This window comes from Plasmodium fragile, assembly GCF_000956335.1.
Source record: "Plasmodium fragile strain nilgiri unplaced genomic scaffold supercont1.21, whole genome shotgun sequence".
In the NCBI taxonomy this organism is placed as follows: domain Eukaryota; phylum Apicomplexa; class Aconoidasida; order Haemosporida; family Plasmodiidae; genus Plasmodium; species Plasmodium fragile.
Window position 1 is genome coordinate 18164 of NW_012192601.1, and position 26239 is coordinate 44402.

At 43.5% G+C, this 26239-nt stretch overlaps 7 protein-coding genes across 7 annotated transcripts; 4 read left to right on the top strand and 3 right to left on the bottom strand.

Moving 5' to 3' along the window:
* Window positions 1–17: 17 nt before the first annotated feature.
* On the bottom strand, window positions 18–620 carry AK88_02189 (uncharacterized protein; the record flags this gene model as incomplete). The annotated part of the gene is made up of 1 exon (XM_012479823.1): window positions 18–620. The coding sequence occupies one exon, from the start codon at window positions 618–620 to the stop codon at window positions 18–20; it is 603 nt and encodes a 200-aa protein (XP_012335246.1).
* Window positions 621–1717: 1097 nt separating this feature from the next.
* AK88_02190 (uncharacterized protein) lies at window positions 1718–5488 on the top strand (the record flags this gene model as incomplete). Its single annotated transcript, XM_012479824.1, has 1 exon — window positions 1718–5488. The coding sequence occupies one exon, from the start codon at window positions 1718–1720 to the stop codon at window positions 5486–5488; it is 3771 nt and encodes a 1256-aa protein (XP_012335247.1).
* A 2730-nt stretch (window positions 5489–8218) lies between these two features.
* Window positions 8219–11905, top strand: AK88_02191 (uncharacterized protein; the record flags this gene model as incomplete). The annotated part of the gene is made up of 1 exon (XM_012479825.1): window positions 8219–11905. One exon carries the CDS (start codon window positions 8219–8221, stop codon window positions 11903–11905), a length of 3687 nt encoding a protein of 1228 aa, XP_012335248.1.
* A 690-nt stretch (window positions 11906–12595) lies between these two features.
* AK88_02192 (uncharacterized protein) lies at window positions 12596–14434 on the bottom strand (the record flags this gene model as incomplete). Its single annotated transcript, XM_012479826.1, has 1 exon — window positions 12596–14434. The coding sequence occupies one exon, from the start codon at window positions 14432–14434 to the stop codon at window positions 12596–12598; it is 1839 nt and encodes a 612-aa protein (XP_012335249.1).
* Window positions 14435–15261: 827 nt separating this feature from the next.
* On the bottom strand, window positions 15262–16581 carry AK88_02193 (uncharacterized protein; the record flags this gene model as incomplete). The annotated part of the gene is made up of 1 exon (XM_012479827.1): window positions 15262–16581. One exon carries the CDS (start codon window positions 16579–16581, stop codon window positions 15262–15264), a length of 1320 nt encoding a protein of 439 aa, XP_012335250.1.
* A 2530-nt stretch (window positions 16582–19111) lies between these two features.
* On the top strand, window positions 19112–20677 carry AK88_02194 (uncharacterized protein; the record flags this gene model as incomplete). The annotated part of the gene is made up of 1 exon (XM_012479828.1): window positions 19112–20677. The coding sequence occupies one exon, from the start codon at window positions 19112–19114 to the stop codon at window positions 20675–20677; it is 1566 nt and encodes a 521-aa protein (XP_012335251.1).
* Window positions 20678–21711: 1034 nt separating this feature from the next.
* On the top strand, window positions 21712–25875 carry AK88_02195 (uncharacterized protein; the record flags this gene model as incomplete). The annotated part of the gene is made up of 1 exon (XM_012479829.1): window positions 21712–25875. One exon carries the CDS (start codon window positions 21712–21714, stop codon window positions 25873–25875), a length of 4164 nt encoding a protein of 1387 aa, XP_012335252.1.
* Between the last annotated feature and the right edge of the window lie 364 nt (window positions 25876–26239).

Sequence of the window (26239 nt, forward strand, 5' to 3'; positions counted from 1 at the left end):
ACTCCGCGCGGGCCCCTTCACGGCTGCAAATTGGTCGAGACGATGTCGCTAATCTGTTTAATTGTCCGTTGAATATTTTCATCATTTATCTGAATGGTCTTTTCAATGTCCTTCATTTTTTTCTGCAAGTCCTCAATGTCTCTCTTCTCCATCTCTTGTTTTTTGTTCAGGTAATTTACTTCTTCTAATGTTTGAATTTCTGTACATAACAATTCATAAGTCTCTTTCCTCCTTCGATCCTTTTTAATTTCTTGCAGTAGCTTCTGGTATATTTTATTTTCTTTCCGCACGACTTTGAGCTTTTTTATATTTTTTTTTGTTTGTTTGCTTTGAAAAAGGAAGTCCTTCTTAATGCCATGCAGTTCTGTGTGCAGTAAATTTATGTTGCTTCCTATTCGGTTGAAGTAGGCGTATCCGTTTAGGAGAGAGAGGTTTTCGCTCAGCAGGCTTTCTTTTTGCTCGTTCTTTTCTCCAGTTGAATTTTCCGCGTCTGGCCCATCCGCTGGCGCAGTCGGGAGTTCCTTCACGAACAGCTTGATTGACTTGTTCACACAGAGGGAGAGGTCCGCCTTGGGCTCGAACAGGCTTTGCACGCATGAACCTGCAAAGGCGTCCTCCATTGTGAGTGCGAAGCGGGGGGCAGGACTAGTAGTGGTAGTAGTACCGCGTTGGCGATTGGGCTGTGTACCCCAATTGCACCGCTGGCGGTGGTAGGGTCGGTCTTGTCCGTTTCAGTCAGGCACCACCTTTACATGTTCAACCGTGCGCATGTTTGTTGCCAGCTGCTATGTCTCAGGTGTATGGCTGGGAGGAGTTAATGAGTATATCTCTTCACGAACTGCATAAGCTTTTATCCCTTAAGCGGGTGCCACTAAATTTGTTTCTCCCACACGGTGTAGCTATGGCGGGGCGTGCTTTTCATACGAGCGTTGCTATGCTTTCCCCTTTTTTAAATTAGGAGGGGGAAAAAATGCGAATGAAATTCCACGCAGGGGAACACGCGTTTGGCTAAATCTGATCAATGGTATGAATGTTTTTCGCCAAATGAATAACCCGTAGGTGGGGGAACTGCGTCACCAGGTTGGCTTCACGGATGCCTCTTCCACAACAGAGGTTGCTTCTTCTCTCCTGATGGGGTGAGAGCGTGTTTGAGTCACAGTGGTGCCCTTGTTGTGATCCCCTTCCCTTTGACTCTCTTCCACACAAAAAGTACAAAGTTATGGAAAAGCAATCTGGAGGATAAAAGAAGAAAAAAAAAAAAAAAAAAACAGAGACTGAACAACTGGAAAAGAGACTCAGAAAAATTTGTTTATTTATGCCCCACAGGAAAATAGCGCTGACGATAAATATATAGTGTTATGTTAGGCACCCCACGCTTCATTTTTTTTTTTTTTTTTTTTTTTTTTTTTGTATGCCTCATAATGGATTGACAAAGGGGAAGATACGAAGATGTACGCATACCTTGGCACAAAAAAGCAAAGGTGAAAAGAAAGGTGAAAATGAACTGATTGGTTAAAGAAATATATATATTCCTCTATACGTTAGTTGTTTCCTCAACACTCTACATGACGCGAACGCGTTGTGCGTCCACCGAGTGGGCTTCCGCACAAACGGTGGAAGAAGAGTTGAAGGGGAAATAGCAAGGGGGTGAAAGCGATGGGGAAGTTTCCCCCCAAAAAATGCCCCACCGCTGGAACGACACCCTCCCTGCGCGGACATGCGCGTTAGTCCCCTGTTAGCGACACTTGGCGTGTGCGGTGCAGCCCTGTCCACGGAGCCGCTACAGTACTGCGTGGACAAGGGAAGTCTTTTCATTAGGCATTCGCCCCGCAAGTACGAAACGCAACTTTTGAACAAGTGGAAAAGCAACATCACCAGTTCCCGCAGCGAGGACAACTACAAACGCAGTAGCCGCAATGCAGCTGTTGTCTGCACATTGGAGTCTCCCATAGTGGGTGTACCTGTTGGAGTTCCTTTCGACGCTGCTCAGTATGGAGAACACTGCGAGGAGGACAACGGGGGAATGGCTTTCCTCTCCCCGATCAGCAGCAACCGAAAAAAAGTGACCCTTTCCCTGAAGAAGGTAACGCGTCAGCGCCATTTCAACTGCACACAATTGAACAATATCCTATGCATGCAATTCTTGCCGGATGTTTCCAACGCCTACTTAAGGTACGTCCTCGAAAAGTTCAGCGCACATGATCTTCCAGTTAAAGAAAATATTTTATTTCACCTCATCTTGAGGTACCTACGTGAGCGTACCACTAACCCTGTGGGAGGAAAGACAAGCCAAAGGGACTCCCAACTGATTAACTGCATTGAAGATAACGCATACAAATTTATTGCTGACCATGCAAGGGTTATAAAAAAATGTGCAAAGAGGAAGAAGCACAACGAGGTAGACTTTGAACAGTGTAGGACAGAAGAGGAAAGATTAAAACAAATCACCTGTCCCCCCCCTTCTCACAATAAAATTATTGATGCCTACTTAAAAATGAAAAAAAAATTTAACATCATTTTTGTCAGCATAAAAAGTGAAAAAAATATTTACAGAGTGTTTAGAAAAATTAAAAGAAATATTTTTTTTTATGATTTTCTGGATCGGCTAGCTATTTTATGTTTTTTCCATCGACATGCGCAACACAGATTTGTGCTTCACTTTCTCAAGAGATACATCTTCAGCCTTAGGAATGAAAATAATTTATTTATAATTAATTTTGTGAACACGTTGGGGGGAAGAAGCCTACTGAAGAAATACATTTTGGCTCCCCATTTGACTTACCATGCCATTTTACACACACCTGTGGAGGGAGGCAGTTGCGAGGACACATTCAAGTGGAGCTTCCTGCCCGTTAATGCGTGCAACTATGTGGAGACGTACATGAAGGAGAGGTTCTTCCTCGGAGGAACCAGCAGGGGAAGACCCCGCGCCGAGGCCACTTTCCTAATATACGCAAAATTGCTGGACTCCCTCACACAAAAGAGGAATAATTATTTCCCTGAATTGTTCCTCAAGCAATTTTGCCTGTACTATTCAGAAGAAAAAAACACCCCCCACGACCACAAGTGGTATTACTTCCTTATCACCCTGTCCTCTCTGATGAAGACATACTACATGAAGAGGAAGCTCTACGTGAGGGGAACCCACAGGATGGGAGGAGATGCACACGAGGGGGGAAGCGACCCTCTAGTAAATCGCGTTACCATACACGACGATGATATTTTCAGGGACAAAACGCACAGCTTGGCAACCTGTGGAGGAAATCACCTGAACAGTCAGGTGGTAAATTATCTCCAGGGGGCAGTCCGCGGAGACATATACGCAGGGAACACCCTGAAGCAGTATTCCCTTCTGCTGCTCCTGCAATACGTCTTCTTACTTGAGCTAAACCTCTCACATGTTAACCTCGTAAGTAGAAACTCCGCAAATCATTTTTCAAACTGGGTAGACAATAACGACTCGGTGCAGAATAAACTGACGGACGAAGGGAGGGGAATTAACTCCACATTTGTGAAAAAACAAGCAACGCTACTTTCACAAAAGGAACGCCTCCTTGTAAAAATATTTTTCTTGTATAAATCGATTTTATCAAGCCACTGTGAGAACACAGGTGAGACAATTTTATTATATAATTACACATTTGAGGAGTTGACCCGATTTGTGCAAAACTATTTAACTGACTTAGTGGAGAAGTCCTTCCATGGGGGGAGACAAGTGCTGGAGGAGATGAAAATGTGCGCCAAGCACATGCTACCGCTTTGCAAAGTGAACCCGCGTCTTTTTTTCATGCTCCTGGGAGTCCTAAACGAAGGTAGCGACCCCCACATGGCGAGGCACCTCTGGTTGGAAAGTCAACACAAGCTCAGGAATGTGCAGCCATGGGTAAGGGAAGCTATCGCGCGGGAGCTTCTCGAAGGCGGTGCACAGGATGGGCGCAGTCAAAGGGAGAAGCAGCAAAGAGAGGCTTACGACAGAACGCCGACCAACAGGGGCGACCACATGTTGACCCGCGCCATGTTGGCGTACGACGAGGTACACAAAATTTACAAACAAATAACCAGTTGCTACGACAAGGAGCATATAAAGAAGCTGATCAAAGACCTGCTCTCCGCGCGCAGCAGTGCGGAAGGGGAATCTTCCCCCCTTGGCATTTTTAAGAGACCTATTTTAGCCCTAAATTTGAAGCAGATTTTTTTCCTCTTTGTTACTTTGAATTATTTCAATTTGCATGGCGAGATTATTCAGCTCTTTCAACACATTATGTGCAGCTCTGCGTTTAGGAAGTTTTTCTCCACGGCCATGTTGAAGAGGGGGCACCATCCCACCGTGGGGGACCAAGGCACTGATGAGGAGGAATATGACATGTGCCAACAAATTTTGTACATTTATTGTAATTCAAGTTGTTGTGTAGACAATCCTTTACATCTACCCGCGGGGGTGACATGCTCGAGGGAGGTCATGAAGCACGTGTTCTTCTATCGTGACCCGCTGTACATATTTAATCACCTGATTAGGAAGTACGACAGGGGTGCAACTGCCGAGGGGAACATCGAGGGGGTCGTCAAAAAAGGCGAAGGTGCAGTGGACATTTTACAAAATATAAAAGACAGCAAATTTTTTCACGAAAAAAGTTTGAGCAAATTTCGAAACAGTAACATTTTTAAGCAATTTTTTGAAGACGAAATATACACCCACGTGAGTCAGAAGGAATACACACTAATTTTTTACGGGTTGATGATATATCTTTACAAGCACGGATCTACATGGCACACCGATGGGGATGAAAACAAAACGAGCCAAAGTGATAATAACCCCACTGAGTTATTTAGACAAGTCGAATTAATATACCTCCATTTTTACGCCGCATGGAAATCCTACTTGAAGGTACACAAAATGAGTAAGATAAATTTCCTAATCTGTGCGAAGACATTTTTGCTGATGAATGATTTTGAAAGCTTCCAAAGTTTACTCTGCACAGAAAAGAAGATGGTGACAAAGTATGCCATTTTTATTAACTCCCTTCTGAACAATTATACCCATCGTTGTGATGGAGGAATGCATATTTTGCAAAATAATTTAATTGCTCCTGCTGATATGTACATTACCTTTGGAGGTGAACTGACAATTTTTAATTTAAATTATGAGCAATTTGTGCAGAGGATACGTCCGTTTGGGGAATACAGTAGTCAGTGTAAAGTGACGTTGTTTATCGATTACAGGAAATTATTTCCAGACTTAATAAATTTAAAGTTCTTTCTTAGCCTCCCCTTTTTACAAAGTCATAAGGTGAAATCCTTCCTTGAGGAAAATAAAATAAATTTATGTGAAAAAAATTTTTGGGATATTGCTGACCTGGTCATATTTTACGGGAAATCCCTCGACAAAAGGGACAAAATTTTGGACTTTTTTTCTCAACAGATGAGTAATTTTTGCATACAAGAGAATAAACTCGTTAAAGACGCGTTTGTCGTTTCACGGAAGAGGTAAACTCTCTGCCCTGGAGAACAGTTCTTCTCCTTTTTTCTGTTTCCCTACTTCACTTTGATATGAATTAACACAACATTTTGACGGTACATGCATTACACCGCATTGTTATCCCCCATCATTTTTTTTTTTTTTTTTTTGTAACGTAGTGTACCCCGTGGGGAGGTTTGCACACCAAATTGGGCATTCCTTTTAAGTGGAAAAAACCGCAGCGTTTGTAGACCCATACACACACATCCCATTGGCGATATGCTTTTTTTTTTTTTAAGCTACGTGGAGATGCCCCTTGTGTAAAAAAATTGCACGTAAAAAAAAAAAGTGTGTTTTTTTTTTTGTACACTTTTGTGTGAAAATGTGTCCACGTGGGAGGTCCCACGTAGCTGGAATTTCCTGAACGAACAAGTCAGGTCATTTTGGACGTCCCATTTGAGGAAAATAGCTGGAGAACGAAACGGAGGGGTCATTCCCCTTTCCAAGGGTTTCCTTTTTGTGTGTGTTACTTACTAAAGGGGTGGACAATCACCAGCTGTGGAGTTACACTTTTTCATTTTTTCATTTTTTTTTGCCACATTTCACGGCTTATGTGGTCAACCGGCTGAACGAGTGCCCGCTATAAAAGTGAGTCCCCCCCGCTTTGCTGCAATTACACGCCTTGTTTTAATTTTTCCGCAAAGGTATCGTTTTGTCCCTCACGATTCATGTAACCTGTGGCAACACATTGCTTCTCACCAATGGCTGTTAAGTGTCCTATATTTGATGGCGCACCCCTTTTGGGGGGGCTCGCAAAAGCTGCTTATGTGACAAGTGTCTTCCTGCATGTGCATGTGTAAATATTTGCACATGTGTACATAAAGGTGTGTACACCGATGATGCTTCCCCTACGTCCACATTTCTGCATTCACGCATGCACATTTGCACATGTGCATTGGAGGTCGCACATGTGCTCATACACATTGGAGGCCACACATTTGCTCATGCACACTGGAGGCCACACATTCGCTCATGCACACTGGAGCCTACACATTGTAAGCCGCACATTGGAGACCACACAGTAGCAGCCACACACAGGCTTTTCCCCCCGCAGTTGGAGTCAGGACTGCCGTGGTGCAGACTTATGGCCACATGTGTGCAGCAACCTTCGAACAGTTATGTCCCCTTGTGCGGATTAAATGTTTTTTCTCTTAAGGTTCTTCACCACAAAACATGGTGGCAATTCCCAAAGTGCATGTGCAAAAAGGGAAGAGAAAAAAGCCGGAGCGCAGTGCTACGATTTCGAAGGAGATAAAAACAAAAAAAAAACTTCATCAAAATGTATGATGTAAAATGTACAACGCTGAATTCGCTTTCCACTTTGCAGCATAAGTTTTTTTTTTTTTTTTTTTTGTTTTTATCTCATCACTGTAAAACACATAACATACATATTGACAACTGGTCCTTGGACAACTCCAACGTCTTTCAAATAGCAAAGACAATCAAACCAACGTTGTTTAAAGTGCCATAAGACAGAGCTCTGCAAATAGCGCAGCTGTGTGTACGACACTTTATATATATATTTTTTTTTTTTGTTTTTTATCCCCATCCTTATACAACTGTCTGAAAATTCGCTAACTACTAGCCAAAAAAATTTTTTTTTTTTTTTTTTTTCCTCTTCTTTTGTACGTTTGTATGATAAAAGAGGAGGAAGATTTCCATTTTGTTCTTTTATTTTTCCTTTTCATATAAGCTACGCTGATAATTGTTTTTTTTAATTTTTTCCTGTTTTTGTCACTCGAGACTGTTTGTTGGAGCATTGCTACACACTGCAACAATTTTTTTTGTGCTCATATACATGTATGAGCAGATTACTTAGCAGTTGACTGCAGAGCGTGAAGTACACCTTCTAATTCACTGCTTGGCGATATGCCCTATTTATATTTGCTTACTCATTTGTTCGCTCTCCAAAGACAGAATTATATACATGGCTCGGACAAGTGAAGAACAGCTTTCTCACTTTGGACCCTGCATGTGCTGTGTGTGAATCCATTATACCCCTCCCTGTTCTTCAGGACGTGTCATTTTTAACACACAACGGTTATGAATGATGGGGGCTGCTAACATTTAGTGTCCTCTTTGAATTTTCCGTACATATGCCTTCGGCTGGCCAACTCTCCTTGACTCCACGAGAGCAGCGTTCCTATGGACACGTGCTTATTTATCTACATGCACAATTTTGCTTCCACGTGCTTGGACAAATTACATGTTTGTTTTTTTTTTTTGTCTCACCCCGTCGGAGTGGAAAATTCGAGAATATTTCCAATCTGGCTTCCAAAAAAGGGGGAGAAAGTATTTCGTTTTTTTTTTTTTTACTTTTTTTTTTTTACTACTCCCTTGGCAACTTTGTCAAAGCGTTGAGCAGTTAATTTTTGCGTCTTGTTTTTCCCTCAGTTGACGCGTATGGTGTGCAGTTTCCCCTTATTCGAAGGTGCAACCCATTCTGTCTGTCTACACTCCGTTTCCCTTCCCCCCCACAGCCTCCTATAACAACCGGGGGTTTGTTTCTCAAATTTGCTGAACTAAGTTTTTTTTTTTTTTGTTTACCACCAGTTTAGCATATTATTTGATATGTGGTTTTAACGTGTCACTATGTTAACGTATTAACGTGTTAATGTGTTAATTTTTTTTTTTTTTTTTTTTTTTTTTTCTCCCTTTCGTGCGCAAACGGCGCAGATCGTAGACACAACAGAAAGACGCAGGATGAGACGCATCGTGAGGCTCATGCTCAACTGGATCCTTCCGTTTTTGCTGTTTCGTCTCACCCAGGTGGATAGCAAGGGATTGATTGAAAAGGTAACCTCTCAGGGAGACCTAGATTTAGTAATACTATTCGATGCCGGTTTTAAGGAGAACAAGGAAAAGAAGCGTTCTAAGGCTTTGGAAAATATTGCTGAGCTGGCGAAGAACCTGCTAGTGGAAGGGGTGAGCAAGGTGAATCTAACATATGTGACATATGATAGTGTGAGCGTGCAGACCATGGCACGAGCAGATAATAGGAGTGCCAAGGGTAAAGCGTCATTTTCGTCATTCTCCTCTTCCAGACTCACAAATGGTTCGGTGGAAGGGTTTCGCCAGGTCGTGATGCAGACTGAGATGCGGCAATCAAAGCACAACTCGAACCATCTGAAGGCTTTAAACTACGTGGGCATAAAACACTTCTACGACGCAGATGACAGTTCTACTAAAATGATAATAATGTTTATTAATACAGATGGAATACCAACAAGAGACGACACAGAATTAAATATAGTGCACTACCTATTGGATAGAAAAAATATTACCCTAAACATTATAACGAAGGTAAATCTCAAATCGTATTGTCATTACTTACATAAGGTTGGACCCAACACAAACGAGTTGCTAAGGTGTGTGTTAAAAAATTCTTTTTACCACAAGTTGATATTAACATACACATTAGACAAATTATACGATGACATTGCGACGAATGCAAAGTGTAGTGATTGGTCTGAGTGGTCTGAATGCACCGTGACATGCAACGTGGGTTACCACTTCAGCAAAAGGAATACTCTACACAACGTGGAAAATCCTGTAGGGGGAAAATACAAAAGGACAGGAAAGAATTGCACAGATCAAAGGAGTCTTGTAATACAGGAATGTTTTGAAACCAGTTGTGATAACTCCCTCGACGTTTGTGATATAGAGGTTGATCTGTCTCTGCTAGTAAATGACTCTTCTAACATGTCACAAGACTTTTGGCTGAAATATGTGTTGAAGCCCATAAGGAATCTCATTGCTCATTTAAATTTAAGTTCAAAATTGGTTAATGTATCTCTCACTACCTTTTCTGAAGAAACATACAACTGGGTTAATTTTTCTTCCAACTTATCTCGGAACAGAAATGAACTTCTCCTGTTCCTAGAGCATTGGAGGTTTAATTTTGGTGGCCCAACGAATAATTTGACCAGTGCTTTAAATTATATGCATCACCATGTGCTTAATAGTAATGAGGGAAGACCCAATGCCCACAAGGTCCTTGTCATTTTTAACACAGGAGATGTCACAAATAAGGTTGCCAAGGGGGCAGAGGAAATCGTTCGTAATATTAAGTTGATATATGCGGCTGATGTGTATACCATTTGCTTGAAGAACAATAAGGAGAGTAATTGTGAAGCGATCAGCGGGGCCACCGTACGCGAGGGAGAAGAGGATAAAGAGCGTGATGCCAATCATGATGAAGCCACTAACTCCTCCTCTCTGCACGACGCCCCCTTCTTCTACTCCTACAGCAACGTGTCTGAATTCAGGGAGCAGCTCAGCGACATACAAAAGAACATTTGCAAAAATGCGCACCAGGCTATTGTTGCGGCCAGGCGCCGAAGGAGAAAAAATCTGCGGCGGGCGGACAAATCCGGGGAGGCTAGCGGACGGCAGGGGCGCAGAACCACGCAGGAAGGAGCGAAGCTCACCGAGAGGGAAGCACATCGGGCAGAGACGAAATCGGCAGATGAGGCGATAGAGCATGCCGAGGAGGTAGAACCGGAACCAGAAATGAAGCTCGATGCAGTACCAGGCGAAACCCCAAGTGAGGCCGCAAAAATAGCACAGAAGTTGCACGGAGCCAAGCCGGTCCACATAAGACCCCCCTACTATCTCACTAGCGCAGGAAGCCTAAAAGGTTTGAAAAAAAACGCAGCCATTCTAAAATCATTTACCAACTTGGATCGAATAGATGATGTAGAAGAAGAGGCAGAAGAGGAGGAGAAGGAGCAGCAGCAGGTAGATGTAGTAGAACCCATTCAGAACCCATTAAAGAAATACTCCTCAGTGTACAACATAGATGCATTGCCATCATACAAAAATAAAGGAAAAAAAAATTTAATATGTAAACTATTGAAATTTTTGTTTAGAAAAAAAAAAGAATATAAACTGAAAAAAATGGATCCCAAGGATAAGGAAAAGATAAAGCAGTTCATAGAAGAAGCAAAAGGGTTAATCGATTCTGAAGGAACATATCACCACAGAGAGGCACAGATAGAGGACGGTTTTAAGGTCATGTTAGACAACATATTTAAACATATACACAATCCACCTGCCGGTGATTTCGAATTTGATTCTGCAAGTGTGTCTAGTTACGGCTCATACATGGAGGAGGGAGAAGAGTTAGGGTTGGAGAATACTTTACCCTGCAGTTGGTTCTACATAGATGCAGCACAGATGAATGTGGACCACATGGATGGGCTGACTGATGCGGATACTGTTGCTGGCTCCAACACTGACATGGAGGACGATTCTGATGAGGAGGCCACTTCTACCAAAACGGGAAGGGCCATCGACGATGACGTCTCCATAACAGACATATTGGTGAAGGAAGGAGGGTTTGCTACGAGCGAAAATGGAAATTTGAAAAGGAGGAAAAGGTCTGTCGATCAGGAAGAGGGACAAACGACACACAACAAAGAAAATCATGGTGCGAAAAATGAAGGTCCAGGTGGGAGTGTAGAGGGTAAGGGGGATGAAGCAGTTCTGCCTAGCAGTCGTGAGCGGGAGAAAAAGGGTGAACATGATGATAGGATGGAGGGAGGAAAAGGGGTAGATACTGTTACTACCCCCACCACCACATCGTCCACGCAACAAAGTCTGCCGCCCGACGGAAGAAAGCCACCGACCCAGAAAAAATTCAAATCCAAGTTTGACATTATTCAGAGGTTCAAAAATATGGCTGCCGTGAGGGACGACACAACAGGAATCAGCTTCGATGAACAACCCAAGTATCCTGTCCCCCCAGCAAGCAACGAAGGGAAAGGAAAAATGAGCCATCTGGAAGAAAATACAGAAGGGAAGAAGGATGACCATGATGACCCATCTGCACACATCCCTAACACTTCCCAACGGATGAAGTCTTCTACAGAGTCTAATAAAGCATGTGATGAAGGAGGGGTAGTCCCTCCACTTACCCCCTCCATGAATTATAAAAAGACAGAAAAAAATGAAGCAACTAATGGAGGAGGAAACAAATCAAATGCACACGTCACAGTAGACGATAATAACCCTGGGATGATAAAAGATAAAACAAACGAAACATTAAGTGGTACGAAAAACGAGACACATGCACATGACCCGAATGACCAGGTGCCGTATGATCTCCTTCAACATAAGGATTTCACCAGTGAGTGGGACATAGGAAACTACGACGCCATTGAGGAAGAAGATCGGGCGGACTCGAGTATATACAAATACTCAGCTTCGTTTGCTCTAATCGCTGTTGTCCTTCTAGGCGCCGCCTTTCTGTATATACGCAGCCAGAAGAATCTTATGGAGCCTGTCCCTGTTACCTTTAACGACTTTGTAACCCACAATGGGAAGAAGAAGGTGGAGTGTCGGGAGCAACATGTTGAATTGAAGCCAGATGAGACGTCTTGGCAGTAGGGCTTTTGACTCCCGCGAAGCGTCATTTGTTAAGATACGCTCCATTCTCACACTTTCAACAACACGGGTTGTTCTTTATTTAGCACCGTTTGAGCTTTTTTCCCCTCCCTCAGAATTAAATTATATATATATATGTATATATATATATTTTTTCTTGTCCTCCTTTCTGTACCATCTATATGGGTTTTGTGTGTATGTGCCCCCAAGGAGGGGAGGGGGGGGACCTCTACACGTTTCATGCTGACCTGACTGTTCGCTTAAGAAATCGCAGGGGGAGCGTCACCGTGTGCTTTTGTCGATTACTTTTGCCTTAGCCCATGTGGGTGTAACACCGTCAATTAACATTTTAAAAGGAAAAAAAAGAGATTGGGGGATTTTTCGCGGTTGGTAGCCCTTGGGTCCCTTTGTACGATATATCGTACTCTCTAACCGCACACATAATCCCTTTGGTTGGGGTGGAAAGGACTTCTCCGTGTTCACGCACATGTATGGGGGTGAGAAAACAAAAAAAAAAAAATTGGCCAATTGCGTAATCAATCGGGTCACCAATCTGGGGGACAAACGAATGAGTTTCTAATCGGGACACCCTTCTGTCAGTCAATCAGGACGATCAGAAAGGGGTGGTGGACGCGACTTACATGTTGCTGTAGGATGTCCATAGGCTAACCATTAACTTTAGCGTGGTGGCATTCACGCCCTGCGCCGTGTGCACTCGTACATGTTCTTGAGGATGTCCTCCTTCTCAGTGTAACTCGTTTCCTCTGCCCTGATGACCCGCACGAGGGTTCGAAGTGTTATTATCAAGTAGGGAAAGTTATCTAGCGTTTCGAACACTGTGACGTCTTTTAGAATTAGCGTAGAACCTATGCTTATGTGTTTTTTGTATTCCTTCTCGACCTCCTTATGTATAGAAGCTGGCATCTGGCCAGAAGGGTCCATGGCTACTATGAAGTACCCATGACTCCTGCATCTGATGCTCTTCACAAGCACCATCATTTTCTCGATTCTGTAATTTGCGAACCTTTTGTTTTTTAAAATGTTGTGGATATTGTGAGTGTACAGGAAGGAGGGTGCTCCGCCTACCGCTCCACTTGGCTCGTGCGAGTCTGGGCTAGATGCATACCTCATTTGTCCCTGGCTCCGATCCTGACCCGTTTGCTCTTCCCCCCAGTCCATCACATACCTATGAGCATTTATACTCAGGTGGAAGGGGTCCAAAGGCAGTTTCAGGATTTTCAAAGCCTTCACCCAAGAATTGTACTTTATAAATGAAAAGCAAAAAATTAACTCTTTCCTTTTTTCGATTTTGTTTTTTTCAGCAAGCGGATCTACTTCTATGCATTTGTCGGACATCTGTGAGGTGTATCTTATCGAGTTCAATTTAGAAGCACCACTTAAGAAAGAAATGGATGTGGTAGAATTTGTCCTCATGGGTGGCACTGTACTGGAGTTTCTACTACTAAACCACTTCGCCTTGTTCACAATTTGGGTTCCTTTCGTTGTGTCGTTACTTCTCATCTGAGGTGGTAACTCCTGTCCATCCTCATTGGTGACAAACCGTACAACGCGATTGGAGCTTCTTCCATTGGACCAGTTGACATTCTTTTCTCCATGCATAGGTACATTCGCATGGTCTGTTCCTTCTACACATTCGTTACGCTTCTTTAGTATTCTCTCTTCATTTTGCATTGCAGCACTGTTGGCTATTTCCACTTCTGCCTCTGCTTCATCTCCGTGTCGCGGTTCTCCCTGTTTAAACAGTTCAGTGTACAGGTTGGTTTCTGAGGCTCTTTTCTTGCCGCACAATTTTGTCGAGGAAGAGATCGGTGTGGCTGACTCCCATTCAAGCACATCTGCGCTTTCCCACCAATGGGCAGCATTCGCCTCTATCGTATATTTCACCACATCAGGGTTTCCCTCTGCTACCTTGTTGCTTTTGATGTCATGCTTCGCTTGCCCCCCGTGTGCATGTACAAGGTTAGTAGTACTCTGGGAAGAAGGCTCCAAAATTTTCCTTTTTGCAATTTCTTGCTTCTCAATTTCTAGAGGTGGGAAGTAATTTAAAGCGTGGCTACCGCACCTTCCATTTCGGTCATTGCTTGTATCGTTGTCTACCACCTGCGCGGCCTTCGCTACTGCGATTGTTCTATTTTCCCCACTAACAGAATTTGTACTGTTCGAATTTTCCCTCAGCTGTTCATTTTTCCTGTGGAGCGAGTTTCCCCTTTGATTGGCTTCTCCACTTGGCCTCAGCCAAGTCGACGTGCGCGAAGCGGTGCGCTGAATCTCTCCCTTATGTTGTGCAACAGTGCCGAAGTCGCCACTGGTGTTTTTAAAAAAATTATCCAAATTCTCTATGTTGCGAATGTTAAAGTTTAGGATAGACTTGGGGAGAAACTCTCCATCACTCTCATTGACCACATTGCTGCTCTTCTGACGCAGCTGTTGCTTCCTCTTTTTGTCTTCATTTTTTCTGGAGCAGTCGTCATCGCTCTCGTCTAACAGACATGACAAATTTTCATCGAGCATAATGCTCAGCTAAGGCCATAAAATAAAATAAGCATAAAGGGAAATACCGGGGAAATAAAAAGGTCTTAAAAGCATAATAAGAATATGACAAAAAAAATATGTGAAAAGTAAAAAAAAAAAAAACAACATGAACGGGTCAGGTGAAAATGTGCCAATGGGGGCAAAAAACAGCTGTTAAAAATGGCTAGTTTTTTTTTTTTTTTTTTATCCCGGTAAGCTCATGTTGTAAATGAGGAAATCAGGCTAGTTGACCGGGTGTGAAAAAAGCTAAGAATTGGGTGAAGGAGCGAGAAGTTTCGCGGAACATGCAAGACGAAGGGGGAAATACACGAATAAGTGGCGGCAACAAATCATGCGCAAAAACGCCGCCACAAAACGGAAAAAAGGCGACTACAAAAAAAAAAAAAAAAAAGAAAAAGAACAAGCAGAAGAAGACTAACGGTGCCTGTGCAAGTTGGGAGATACATTTGGACGCACGCATATCATCATATGTATATATATACGCATTTATTCTCTTTTTTGGTCACCTTTTTTGCTTACAAGGTTTCCCTTCTGCCTGGGATGCCCTCTTATAAGGTTACACACACATACATACTAATGCGTGTGTTCACGTTGTGTACCCTTGTATGTACAAAAAAAATGTGCATGTTTGTGAAAAAAAAAAAAAAAAAGCCTTGTTGCATAGCATGTTATCGTAGGGTGGTACGTAGGATATGTTTACCTAGTGAGGGGGTTACTCCCCCACGTGCACACACGCGATGCAACATGGTGATTACGTGAACAACGCGGCGCAATTCACGCTGATCTCATTATAATGGCAACGAATGTTACCCATTGAGCCCAGCCAAGTTGTACTTTTTCTCGTAAACGCTCCTGAGGAAGTGCACAAATTTCTCAATGTCAACGACACAATCGATGGAGCTTGCCTTAATTTCTGTTGCCTGGGTTATATGATTTTCCAACTTTTTCAGCATTTCTTTTTTTCGCTTTACATGATCCTTGTTCGCGTTAACAGCTTCATTCGTCGCGTTGACAGAAAAGTCTGGAAAAAAAAAATTGTAAAAAATGGACGTTTCGGGTGTCTTCACGGAGGCTGGTTTTTCTTTGGCGTTCTTTTTGTCAATCTTGGTGGCTATGCAGGCAATAGGTATTTCTCCATTCAGAATTTGGTCCCCCTTTTTGGCGTGTCCCTTTTCGATGTCCGAGTCGTCATCGCAGGCGAAGGGGTCTTCATCCAGGTGTCTCTCGCGGGGAGAAGCATAGCCGTCGGAGCATCGGCTCGGGTAGCGGCTGGCATAACGACTAGCATAATCATCCGCGTAGTGCTTCGCGCATGTGTCGTTGTGTCTGTTCTTTTGCGAGTCCATGTACCCCCCATGGTCACAGCACCCGTTCGGTGTACCCCTTCCGGAGTGGCCGCCTTGCACCCCCTTGTTGTCTTCCTTGCTGTCGACACCCTTGAACAGGTTCCAAAACTTATTTCGACCTCTTTTAGCGGAGCAAAACATATCCGATGGGGCCTTCGTATGCTCACACACTTCGTACACCCATTTTGCTAAATTGTGATAAGACTTATTATTTGAGGAATCGTAAACAAGTAAAATTCCATCATGCTTTGTGTAAAAAATGTTTCTTATACAAGAGTAGGTTTGGATACCTCCTATTTCAAGGAACTCCACAAGAAGTGCCTTTTCATCTTCACCACGAACGGTCAGCATATCAGGCAAGTGGCCCCCACTGTGCCTTATGTTCAGGGGAATATTTTTCTCGAACTTGTTGTTGTTATATGCCTTATCCATGTACCAGAGAAAAGTAAAAATTTCAAATCCGTAGGTGTACTTGTGTCTTTGCTCACAAAAAAAATTATAACCATTCATTTTACTCTCGATGAATTCTAGGAAATTCTTTTTAGCTTGAAAAAACATGGACTCCACCAATGCCTGGACCCTCTGCGATTTGCAATTATTTACTGCCAAATCTTTGGAACTCACGAATTTTTTTCTCGCCTCTCCTTCCTCCTCTAAATGCATATAATAGTCGAAGAAGTTAATTGGGTATATATCTGAAAATCGTTCTGTAATGAGTTTGAGGAAGGAGCTCTTCCCCACGCCCACGTCTCCCAGTACCAGTATTCTTAGGCTCTCCATCGGGGGTAGGGGGTGGGCGCAACGAACACAGTGGACTCACATACAAGGAGGTTACACAGTTTTAGTGCCTCCCGGAGGTCACTTCCCCAAACGAACGCGACGATAAAAAAGAAAAAAAAAGAGTCCACATAACCGGACAAAAGTGACAAGAATAAAATTCCCCACTTTGCATAACCAATTGGGGAATTGCTTCCTTTTTTTTACCCCTTCTACGTCTTGGCCACACGCTGAAATTACCTCCTAGCGGTTTTTTCCATTTCATTTTAAAGTGCCTTATTGGCTCTTCCCCTGGATCCCACAACGCTCGTGTAGAATGTCGAACCGCAGTTGTGGGAAGGCCGCATTGGAAGTATATTCTCTACTACACGATTGAACAAACATTTGTGTGCGTGTCGCTACTTCTTCCCTTTCCGCTTTGCAAGCTCCTTGCTTCCATTCGCCCCTCCCCTCTCATCATTTTTTTTGCTCGCTTGTGTCGAGTCCGTATGCAGCTTCTTGTCCATTCCTTCCCCAACACTTGGCCATGTGTGTATAGTTCCCTTCTCAGTGCCGCAAATGAGATGGGAGAATTGGAAACGACATTTTACGGAAGAATAACAAAGTGTAGAAAACGTAATCGATGTTTTTTCTCGCCCCTCTTTTTTTTTTTTTATTTTATGAACAAATGAAATGCGTCCCCTACGCCGGGGAGAGTAAATTTGTTAGCAAGAGGGGAAATAAAAGCACAGCATCGGTGTGCATGCGTAGATGTACACATTGGCACTTTACAAAAAAAAAAAAAAAAAAAAAAAAAAATTTACACACACGTGTTAGTGGTTGAGGAAGCGGACCCTTTCTCTCTTCCTGTGTTAACTCCTCCAACTGTATGCAGGTGTACAGTGGGAACTGTTTTGTTGGTACAACGCAGGTGCACCCCAATTTTTTTTTTTGAAGCGTCTGACCGAAAGGCGTGTGTCATTTTTCTCTCGACGAGGTGGCTCTTCCAACGGGATTATACGAGGACATTCCCTGTTTAACCTTTTTTTGTGGGAGGCTCAAATGGAACGTGCAAAGAGGAACACACGCACGCGTCGACATATATATATCCCCGTATTGTGTAGCGCAATGTAGCGCTCAGTGGGGCTTGCAAAGTACCTCCTACTACTACTACAGCAGCAGCGGTAGCGGTCGCTTACAACGCGGCTACGAGACACACAGCCCAGTGCACCGCGCATAGGCTCTCTTAAGCCATGTATGTACATACGAGCACGCAGAACCTGACCTTTGTATTCTATGCGCTTATAGTATTACCCATTTATAAATATAAAAATACGGGGATAATTTCAAACGGGTGGTGGGGAAGCCTAATGGGCCATCCATCCCCTACCCTTCACCAGTTCACCTTCCAGTGCGCACAATTTTTAGTGCGTTCAGTTTGGCCAGGTAAAAAAAAAAAAAAAAAAAAAAAAAAAATATATAATAAAATGAGTTTGCGAGTAAATTCGTTGCTATGAAGAATAAAGGGGCAAGAAGGAGGAAAAATTAAAAAAAAAAAAAAAAACGCCATCAAACGGGTCGTTTTAATTATTATCCTCATCCATCACACAGTGGCCCATCGCCATCCCCATCCCCATCATTTCATTTGTTTGTTATTGCATCCTCGTTAGCCTTCATATGATCCTCGACTGCTGTACATCATCACCATCGCAGTGCGGGCGGATAACATAAAAACTTGTTCCTACGAGGGGGGAGCGATGCTTGGAACAAAGCGTTCACCTATTTTCAACCCCTCATGAACACAAACACATAATTTTTGTGAAGAAATAACAAGAGGATATGCATTTGTGCATTCCTTCTCTCCACAAGCTTGTACGCCGCATATGAAAAAAAAAGCTAGAGTTGCTTTTTCCTCAGTGTATCTTCGTGACACATATGCGTGTTACATGGAAGCGGTAATGATTGTGCCTACCCCAACTGGATCCCCTTTTTAACATATGAAAAGAAGAATTCGTGCGGGTTTAGCGACAAACGTTTGTAACCCCCCCCTGTCGCAGCATCACGCATTGTTATTTCTACCCCTCCTGTTGTAACTGCGTCAACACAACATAGAAGTTCGTTCACGCACAAAATCACGTTAGGGAGTATCTTGAAGTCTTTATATGTCCCCTTGCACATTAACAATTTTGTATGTAATTTGTGAAGCCAGAATATATTATGTGGATCCTCTTTGTGTTACACGTAGATCTGCCTCCCATGTACATCTGACGCACAGATTGGCCACCCCGTGCAACATCAACCCGAGCTGCGCAAAAAGAAGCCATAAAAAAAAAAAAAAAACACGCCAGGGACACGGAGATACGTAAATAAAACAGAGGGAAGGAAGAAGAGAGGGACGAGTCGGGGAGTCGACATCAGAGCTGCTTCTTCCCTTTTTTCTCCTCCCGTGTTGCCTCCAGGTATCACCACACCCTCATCGCGATCCCCTACCTGCCCATTCGGAAGAACCGAATGAGTCCGCCCGGAGCCCTGAGGGAAGTCACGCGAGAGCAAAATGCTGCGAGTGAAAAACGTGTTCTGCAGGTACAGGAGTAGGGGGCGGTTCTCGGAGGCTCCCTGCAGCGCGGTCGGCACACTTAACCATGTCCGCTCAATTAGCAGCGTTGCCGCTATTAGCGGCGTTAACAAGAGTGACCCGGTTGGCAGGGCGAGCGGGGTGCGCCGCATGAGCAGCGGCGAGCAGCTGGCGGCAGACGTGTACGACACGGTGGTCATAGGGGGGGGCGTGACTGGAACAGCCCTGCTCTTTCTCCTGTCCAAATTTACCAGCCTGAAAAAGCTAGCCATCTTAGAAAGGAGAACCGACTTCGCCCTGGTGGCTTCGCATGGGAAGAATAACAGCCAGACAATACACTGTGGCGATATAGAAACAAATTATTCGTTCGAAAAGGCAAAGTTTATAAAGCGGTATGCAGATCTGTTACGAAATTATTTGTGTCATTTGCCAGCAGAAAAGAGAGAGGACATTGCAAGTGTGACACAAAAAATGGTCCTCGGGGTAGGGGAAAAGGAATGTGATTTCTTAGAACAAAGATACCCCATATTTAATAAACTCTTCAAATCTATGAAGCTCTATAATAAAAATGAAATATATAATGTGGAGCCCCGAGTGGCTTTAAAAAATGAAAAGACACTTCGACCTGAAGCATTAGCAGCTTTATACATGCCCCCAGAATTAACGACCTGTGATTACCAGAAGCTTTCTAGGAGTTTTGTTGAATCTGCTAGAACAATGAACAATGTGGACTCGAAGAAAATCTCCATCAACCTTAATACTGAAGTGATAAACATTGAAGAAGCAAACGAATCATTATACATAATACATACGAATAAAGGAATGGTTAAAGCAAGATTTGTCGTTGTGTGTGCTTGTGGACACTCCCTCATGATTGCTCAAAAAATGAATTACGGGTTAGAGTACAGTTGTCTTCCGGTGGCAGGAAGTTTTTACTTTTCAGGTAATATTCTTAATGGAAAAGTTTATACTATACAAAATCCAGCTCTTCCATTTGCAGCTGTTCATGGTGACCCTGATATTATTGAAAAAGGGAAGACTCGCTTTGGTCCTACTGCCCTGCCACTACCATTATTAGAACGAGATAATATGAACACCTTACTCGATTTTTTAAAAGTATGGAACCCTGACTTTAGTCTCTTCCATGTATATTTTAATCTCTTCAAGGATCCCACCATGTTGAAATATGTGTGTAGAAATTTCCTTTTTGAAATTCCTATTCTGAACAAATATTTATTTTTGAAGGACGTGAGAAAAATCATTCCTTCCCTCACCACTCGAGATCTTTCATATTGTGTTGGCTATGGAGGAGTCAGACCACAACTCATAAATAAGGTCAGTAAGAAACTTATCCTGGGAGAGGGAAAAATTGATTCGGGAAAAAATATTATTTTTAATATTACCCCCTCCCCTGGGGCCACCACCTGCTTGGGAAACGGAGAATTTGACATGAACACAATTTGTGAGCGCCTCAATGCCACTGTGGACAAGACTGCCGTGAAGAAGTTCCTCTACCAGGGGGAATATCCCGTCGATTATTTGTAGGCCGCACCACGACAAGCGGAGCGTAGTGTAGCGTAGCGCAGCGGCGACTGCTTCTTACTCCCTGCCATACGCTTCACGTCAACGTCTCTTTCCCGCGCGTCAATCCTGAGCAAAGTGGTAACTCCAGGACCACGCGTCTTTTTGTTCCCTTTCAAATGTGACCCTTTTTTTTTTTTTTTTAAATATAAAACTCGTCCCCGGAGGCTTCCCCCCTCTCATGGTGGTGCACAAAGGAAGTATTTTTTTTTTTCTTTTTTAAAATGTGTTAACTATATGGAGATTTTTTTGTTTTGGAGGATGTGTTAAGGCCTCCCCTTTTTTTGTTCCTAATGATGCAGTAGCCCGAATGTATGGCTTCACTATGCACATGTTCATTGAGACTACCCCCTTTTGCTGCCCCCCGATTGTGAACTCATAAATGGGAAAAGGGAAAAAAAAAAAAAAAAAAAAATATATGAACCGTTCAGGCAAAAATAGAACAAATGATTAATTTTGGAAAAAAAAAAAAAAATTACAGCCACGGTAGAGGCTACTCTATTAATAGAATCCAAGGGGGAGAATACCGCGCGAGCTGCATACCACCACGCTGCTTACACGAAAAAAAAGAAAAAAAAAAAATGCCCGAGTTGGGGAACATCACAATGTAACCAAATCTGCACCTCTCCACAGCTTCTCCCTCTCCAATTTTGTATGCCATTAAAAAGTAGGGCAAATTGTGCAGAGGTGGGGAGAACGGCGCCTTCAATCTGACGAATCAGGGGGGAAGGGAAGCTTTTTTTTTTTTTTTTTTTTGCAAATTGATTTAGAACCAGTGTACTGAGAAGACATCCACTGCTGCGTAGAGGTGGATCGAGCTAGTGGAAGTGGGATGAACCCCTCCCCCAGAACGGATGCCAAAAAAAGGGGGTCATTTAGGGTAACAGATCAGCGAAGGGAGGAGACCCTACACCCTCCAACGCAAGCTACAACGCAAGCTACAACGCAAACGACAGCGCAAACTGCAACGCAACTACAACCCTCCTCTCTCCTTCATCATGTTCTCCAAGAGAAAAGTAGTTAAGCGGAACATTCGCAAGGTCACGGGGGATGACGCCTCCAATTTGAATGGGCCGCCCAATGATGAGGGAAAGGAAAATTCTACTCAGGAGGAAACCACAGTGGGGAGGAGAATAAGCGAAGTATGCGTTGCTCAGGGTGAGGTTGTAGTACCACCCGTCCCCGAAGGGGGATCTGCAACCCAAGAAGACGACATGCACGTAAGGGAGCCACCGGATGAGGAAAAACATGAGGAGGAAGTATATGGGAGGAGGGTCCCCCAAATGGAAAGCGATTCAAATGGGTACTGCACCAATGGGAAAGGCTCTGAGGAGGAAGAAGAAGAAAGTAATCATCACCAGGTGGAGAAGAGGAAGGGATCGGACGAGCGCACGTCTCTACACCCTTTGCTACCCCACTCACAGTTTCAGTCGGCCTCGACGCACACGCAAGAGGCAACCACCAAGAAGGGAAAAGGTAGCAGAAGGGAGATGAAGAAAAATGAAGAGACGAGGAAAGTTAATAAGATGAACACGAGCTTCCACATCTACAGTGACGAGGAAAACGATTGTTATGTGGCCATTCGGAAGAGGAAGAATGTAAAGAGGGGCATTCAGAGCGGGTCCATTCAAAACGCATCCATTCACATGGGGGATTCACCCGACATGGTGCAGGCAGCCAAGGACGTAAAGGACAACCCCGTCGACAGTGACGCGGAATTAAGGGAACCACTCCCAGGGGGCGTTTCTGAACGAGATTTTTTCCTTCGAAGGTATGGGGTGGATCTACACCAAGGGGGGGTCAATCGGACAGGACAGCAACAGTTACTGCATGATGAGGAGGGAAATAATCTTTCAAATTTCGAAGAGGGGCAAACAAACATACGAACATACACTTCTACACAGAGGAATGAAACTGCACCGATGGAAAAAAACGTTTTCGTGTATGACCCTGATGAGGAGCGCTATGAAGATAACCCTGTCGACATGAACAGCCTCGGTGGAGACCCAAACGAAAATAAATATTCGTACAACAAAAGGGAACGTTATGCAAGGGAGGAAGACCACGTGGAGGCTCACGACACCGGTGAGAGGTACCCACATGTGGCTGTCCACAGAGGGGAAGCAGGTGGAAAGGAAGATGAAGAGGATTACCAAGACGAGGAGGAAAAAAAACTCATCGAAAGGATAAAGTTGAAGAAACAAATTTTACGAAAAAAAAAAAAACTCAGTGATAGGTATAGCTACCTACTGGAGGAAGACCATGAGGGAGGGGATCCTGCTGGTATTGATTTTTCCCTGGGGATGACTGCACAGCAGTTGGGCGGAAAGAACAAAATGGCAGCAATGTGGGAGGGGGACGACTCACCGAGGGAAGAGGACCTCCCCGGCGAAGACGACCTGGACGTGGACGACATATACAATTACGAATCGTTGAGCGAAATGAAAAACAGACTTATAATAAAAAAAAACAAAAGTGAGGAGGTGAACATGTTTTATGGTGTGGTAGGGGGGGGAGAAACGACTGAGCGGGGACATCCCCACCAAATTGGTAGCTCCACAAGGGAGTATATAAAACAAATGCAGGAGGATGAAATGATTAACAAAATTGTAGACACAAAAATCATTTCGCAGTTAAGAAGGGAGAAGAGGGGTTTGCAGCAGCAGGGGATTTTCACCCCCCCCGATGAGGGTGGCACAACAGATCCCTTGTTCGATGAGAGGTCCAAACAGAGTGACGATCAAGCAGAGTTAAATTTGAAAAAGCATTCTTTGCATGGCGATCGTTTTCCGGTGCCCCGTCATGATGTTCCCACCGCAAATGACACAGAGGGGAAAAAGTTAAATGAGCAGCAGAAGAGGGAGCAAAATGGTGAAGAGGAGGAGAGGGAGAAGGGAAGAAATGTGAATTTTTTAAAAATGGAAAAACGTCTTAACCACGACAACTACATGGATGAAGAGGACTGGCGAAACAATGCGCAAAGCAACGACCGTGCTTATCAACACGAAAATGAAATTCTCTTTAGTGAAATAAAAAGAACTTTTAAAAAATATGGTGTGTGTAATACACAACTTGTGGAAATGTACGAATACATCCTGGACCTGTTTGAGGAGTACAAGTTTTTAAAGGATGAATCAGGACAAGTGAAAAGTTTGGAAAAAAATTATAAAAAAAAGTACATGGAATTGGAGGAGATTAAAAGGAAGAGGACAAAAGAACTTGTCACCTGTGCAAGCTTCTTCAGATTTTTTTATCATGTGATGAAATTTATTAACGCGAAAAGTAATCTGTTAGACAATGCACTAGCAGAGTCCTTCGAGATGGATGTCACTTTTTTTATCGTATACCAAAATCTCAAGTTATACCTGTACAGGGAGTACTACGAAAATTACAAACTTCTGTTCACCAAGGATTATATTTATAACTCGAAATATTACAAACGGAAGAAAGAGGAGGACAAAAACGGGTTGGTTAAAGAGTTAGTATCGGATGGAGTTGTCCCCAACTGCCACTACGTGCACGGATCTGCACCCTTTATCGAGCACCTTATCAATGAGGTCAACCACCCCAATAGGTTCAACGACATGCGTGTGCACTACATGTTCGACGGCTACTCCAGCAACTACTCTACTGATTCTTCGTCCTCCGATTCGGGAGAGGCTACAAGCGATGTAATGAAGAATGACCAGGAACATGTAGAGAGAAGGGAGCAGAAGCGGAAGGAAGACAAACAAAAATACTTCCAAACGTGCAAGATCAAAGCATTGAAGAGGAGGTACCTCGTAGCCATCGGGAACATCTTCAAGGATGTCCACTCTTATTTTTTAAACTTTAAAAATGCTATAACATATTTTTATCTCCTCAAATTACACAACGAAGATTTTTACCTAACACACAATTGCAAGTCCCTATTCGATCCTATTTTTTTTTTTTTTATAAAATATGAATTGCTCTTTTGGGATCCCCTATACCAATTCACTCAGACCAGAAACAAAAAAAGGAAGTTGCTGGCCCTGATCGAAGAGCAAATTATGGGGAGCCAATCGGAGCAGATGCATGACAAGTTTGTGCAGCTGTATAGAAATGACGCATTCGCCAATGCACATAATATCCTGCGGAGGAAGAAACAGGTCCTGTCGCCTGGGCGGAATTGGACATTTGCAGATGACACCGCCAATTCGTCTTACGAGGTGGACGAAGCAGCTTCCTCTGTGGATGGCTTCCGAAAAGACCCATCGACAGAAAACGAGATCGAGCACAGCACGCACTCGTCGGAATCGGAGGACGCCTTTTCTTTCACAAGTTCGAGCGCCGCCCAGGGGGAAATATCGTCACTCTTGGAAAAGTCGCCAATGGGGGAAAAATCGCCGATCGCGTACAAATCGCCAATGGGGGAAAAATCGCCGATCGCGTACAAATCGCCAATGGGGGAAAAATCGCCGATCGCGTACAAATCGCCAATGGGGGAAAAATCCCCAACCGCGGACAAAACCCCCTTGGAGAAAACAAAAAAAAAATACAAGCCCCCGAAGAACCACTTCCACAACAACCCCAGCGTAAAAACATTCCAGTGGTACAAATTTATGGACGAGCTCATGTATATTTACCAAGTGGAAGACGAAAAGGAAGTCCTGAAAAAAGTGTACGACCAAATTTTTAACAATAAGGTGCACGAATTAGTGGAGGCATGGAACCCCCTATCCTTGAAGCAAAGCTACAATTTGTGCGTAATCCTGGCGGAGTACCTCCTCTACAATGAGGACCGGACACAGGTTACCGACATGGTGAAGGAGAAGATAAACAATTGCGTGTTTACATTTTTCGAGGGCTATAAAAATATAAGTAGCCAAAAAAAAAAAAACATCGTCCTAATGAGGTGTTTAAAGATATTAAAAAGTGTAAGGGGTATCCTCTCTTTGCTGAGTGACGACGCCCTGCACGATTTTGTTAAAAAAATATTTTACAATTTTGTCCTCACGAATTATGATTATTCCAGCAAATTACATAACTTGATTGTGTCAGCCGTGGTGCACATAATCCTCTCCATGGGTGTTCCACAGGAGAGCAAATTTTTCGAAGACATGTCCAGCGTGTTGTGTGGCATCACGGATAGGATGCACTCGGGCGACTTCGACTACGGGAAGTTCAAGGTGGAAAATTAGGCCAATCGCAAGATTCTTACTATTTGTTGGAAGTAAGAAGAAGGGGAGAATTGTCTCCAACCCTTGGGATGGTGCCCACGGGGAGCTTTTGTTACTCCCTACCTCACCCCCGAGGCGTGTTTGTCATCCTGTACTCATTTGTATAACTCGTGTGTGTGTGTGTTTTTTTTTTTTTTTTGGTGCCCCCTTGGGTGAAAGGAAGCGAAACTTTGCAAAAAAGGGGACGCACATCATGGATGAACTGTTCCATCCGTTGCGATTTCTTTCCGCGCTCGCTCCTCCCTATATTAGTGTCTAAATGGACACATTACAGCATTTTTGCGTAGCTTTCCCTACCTAGTTTGCTCTACTTTGTTGTCTTTTT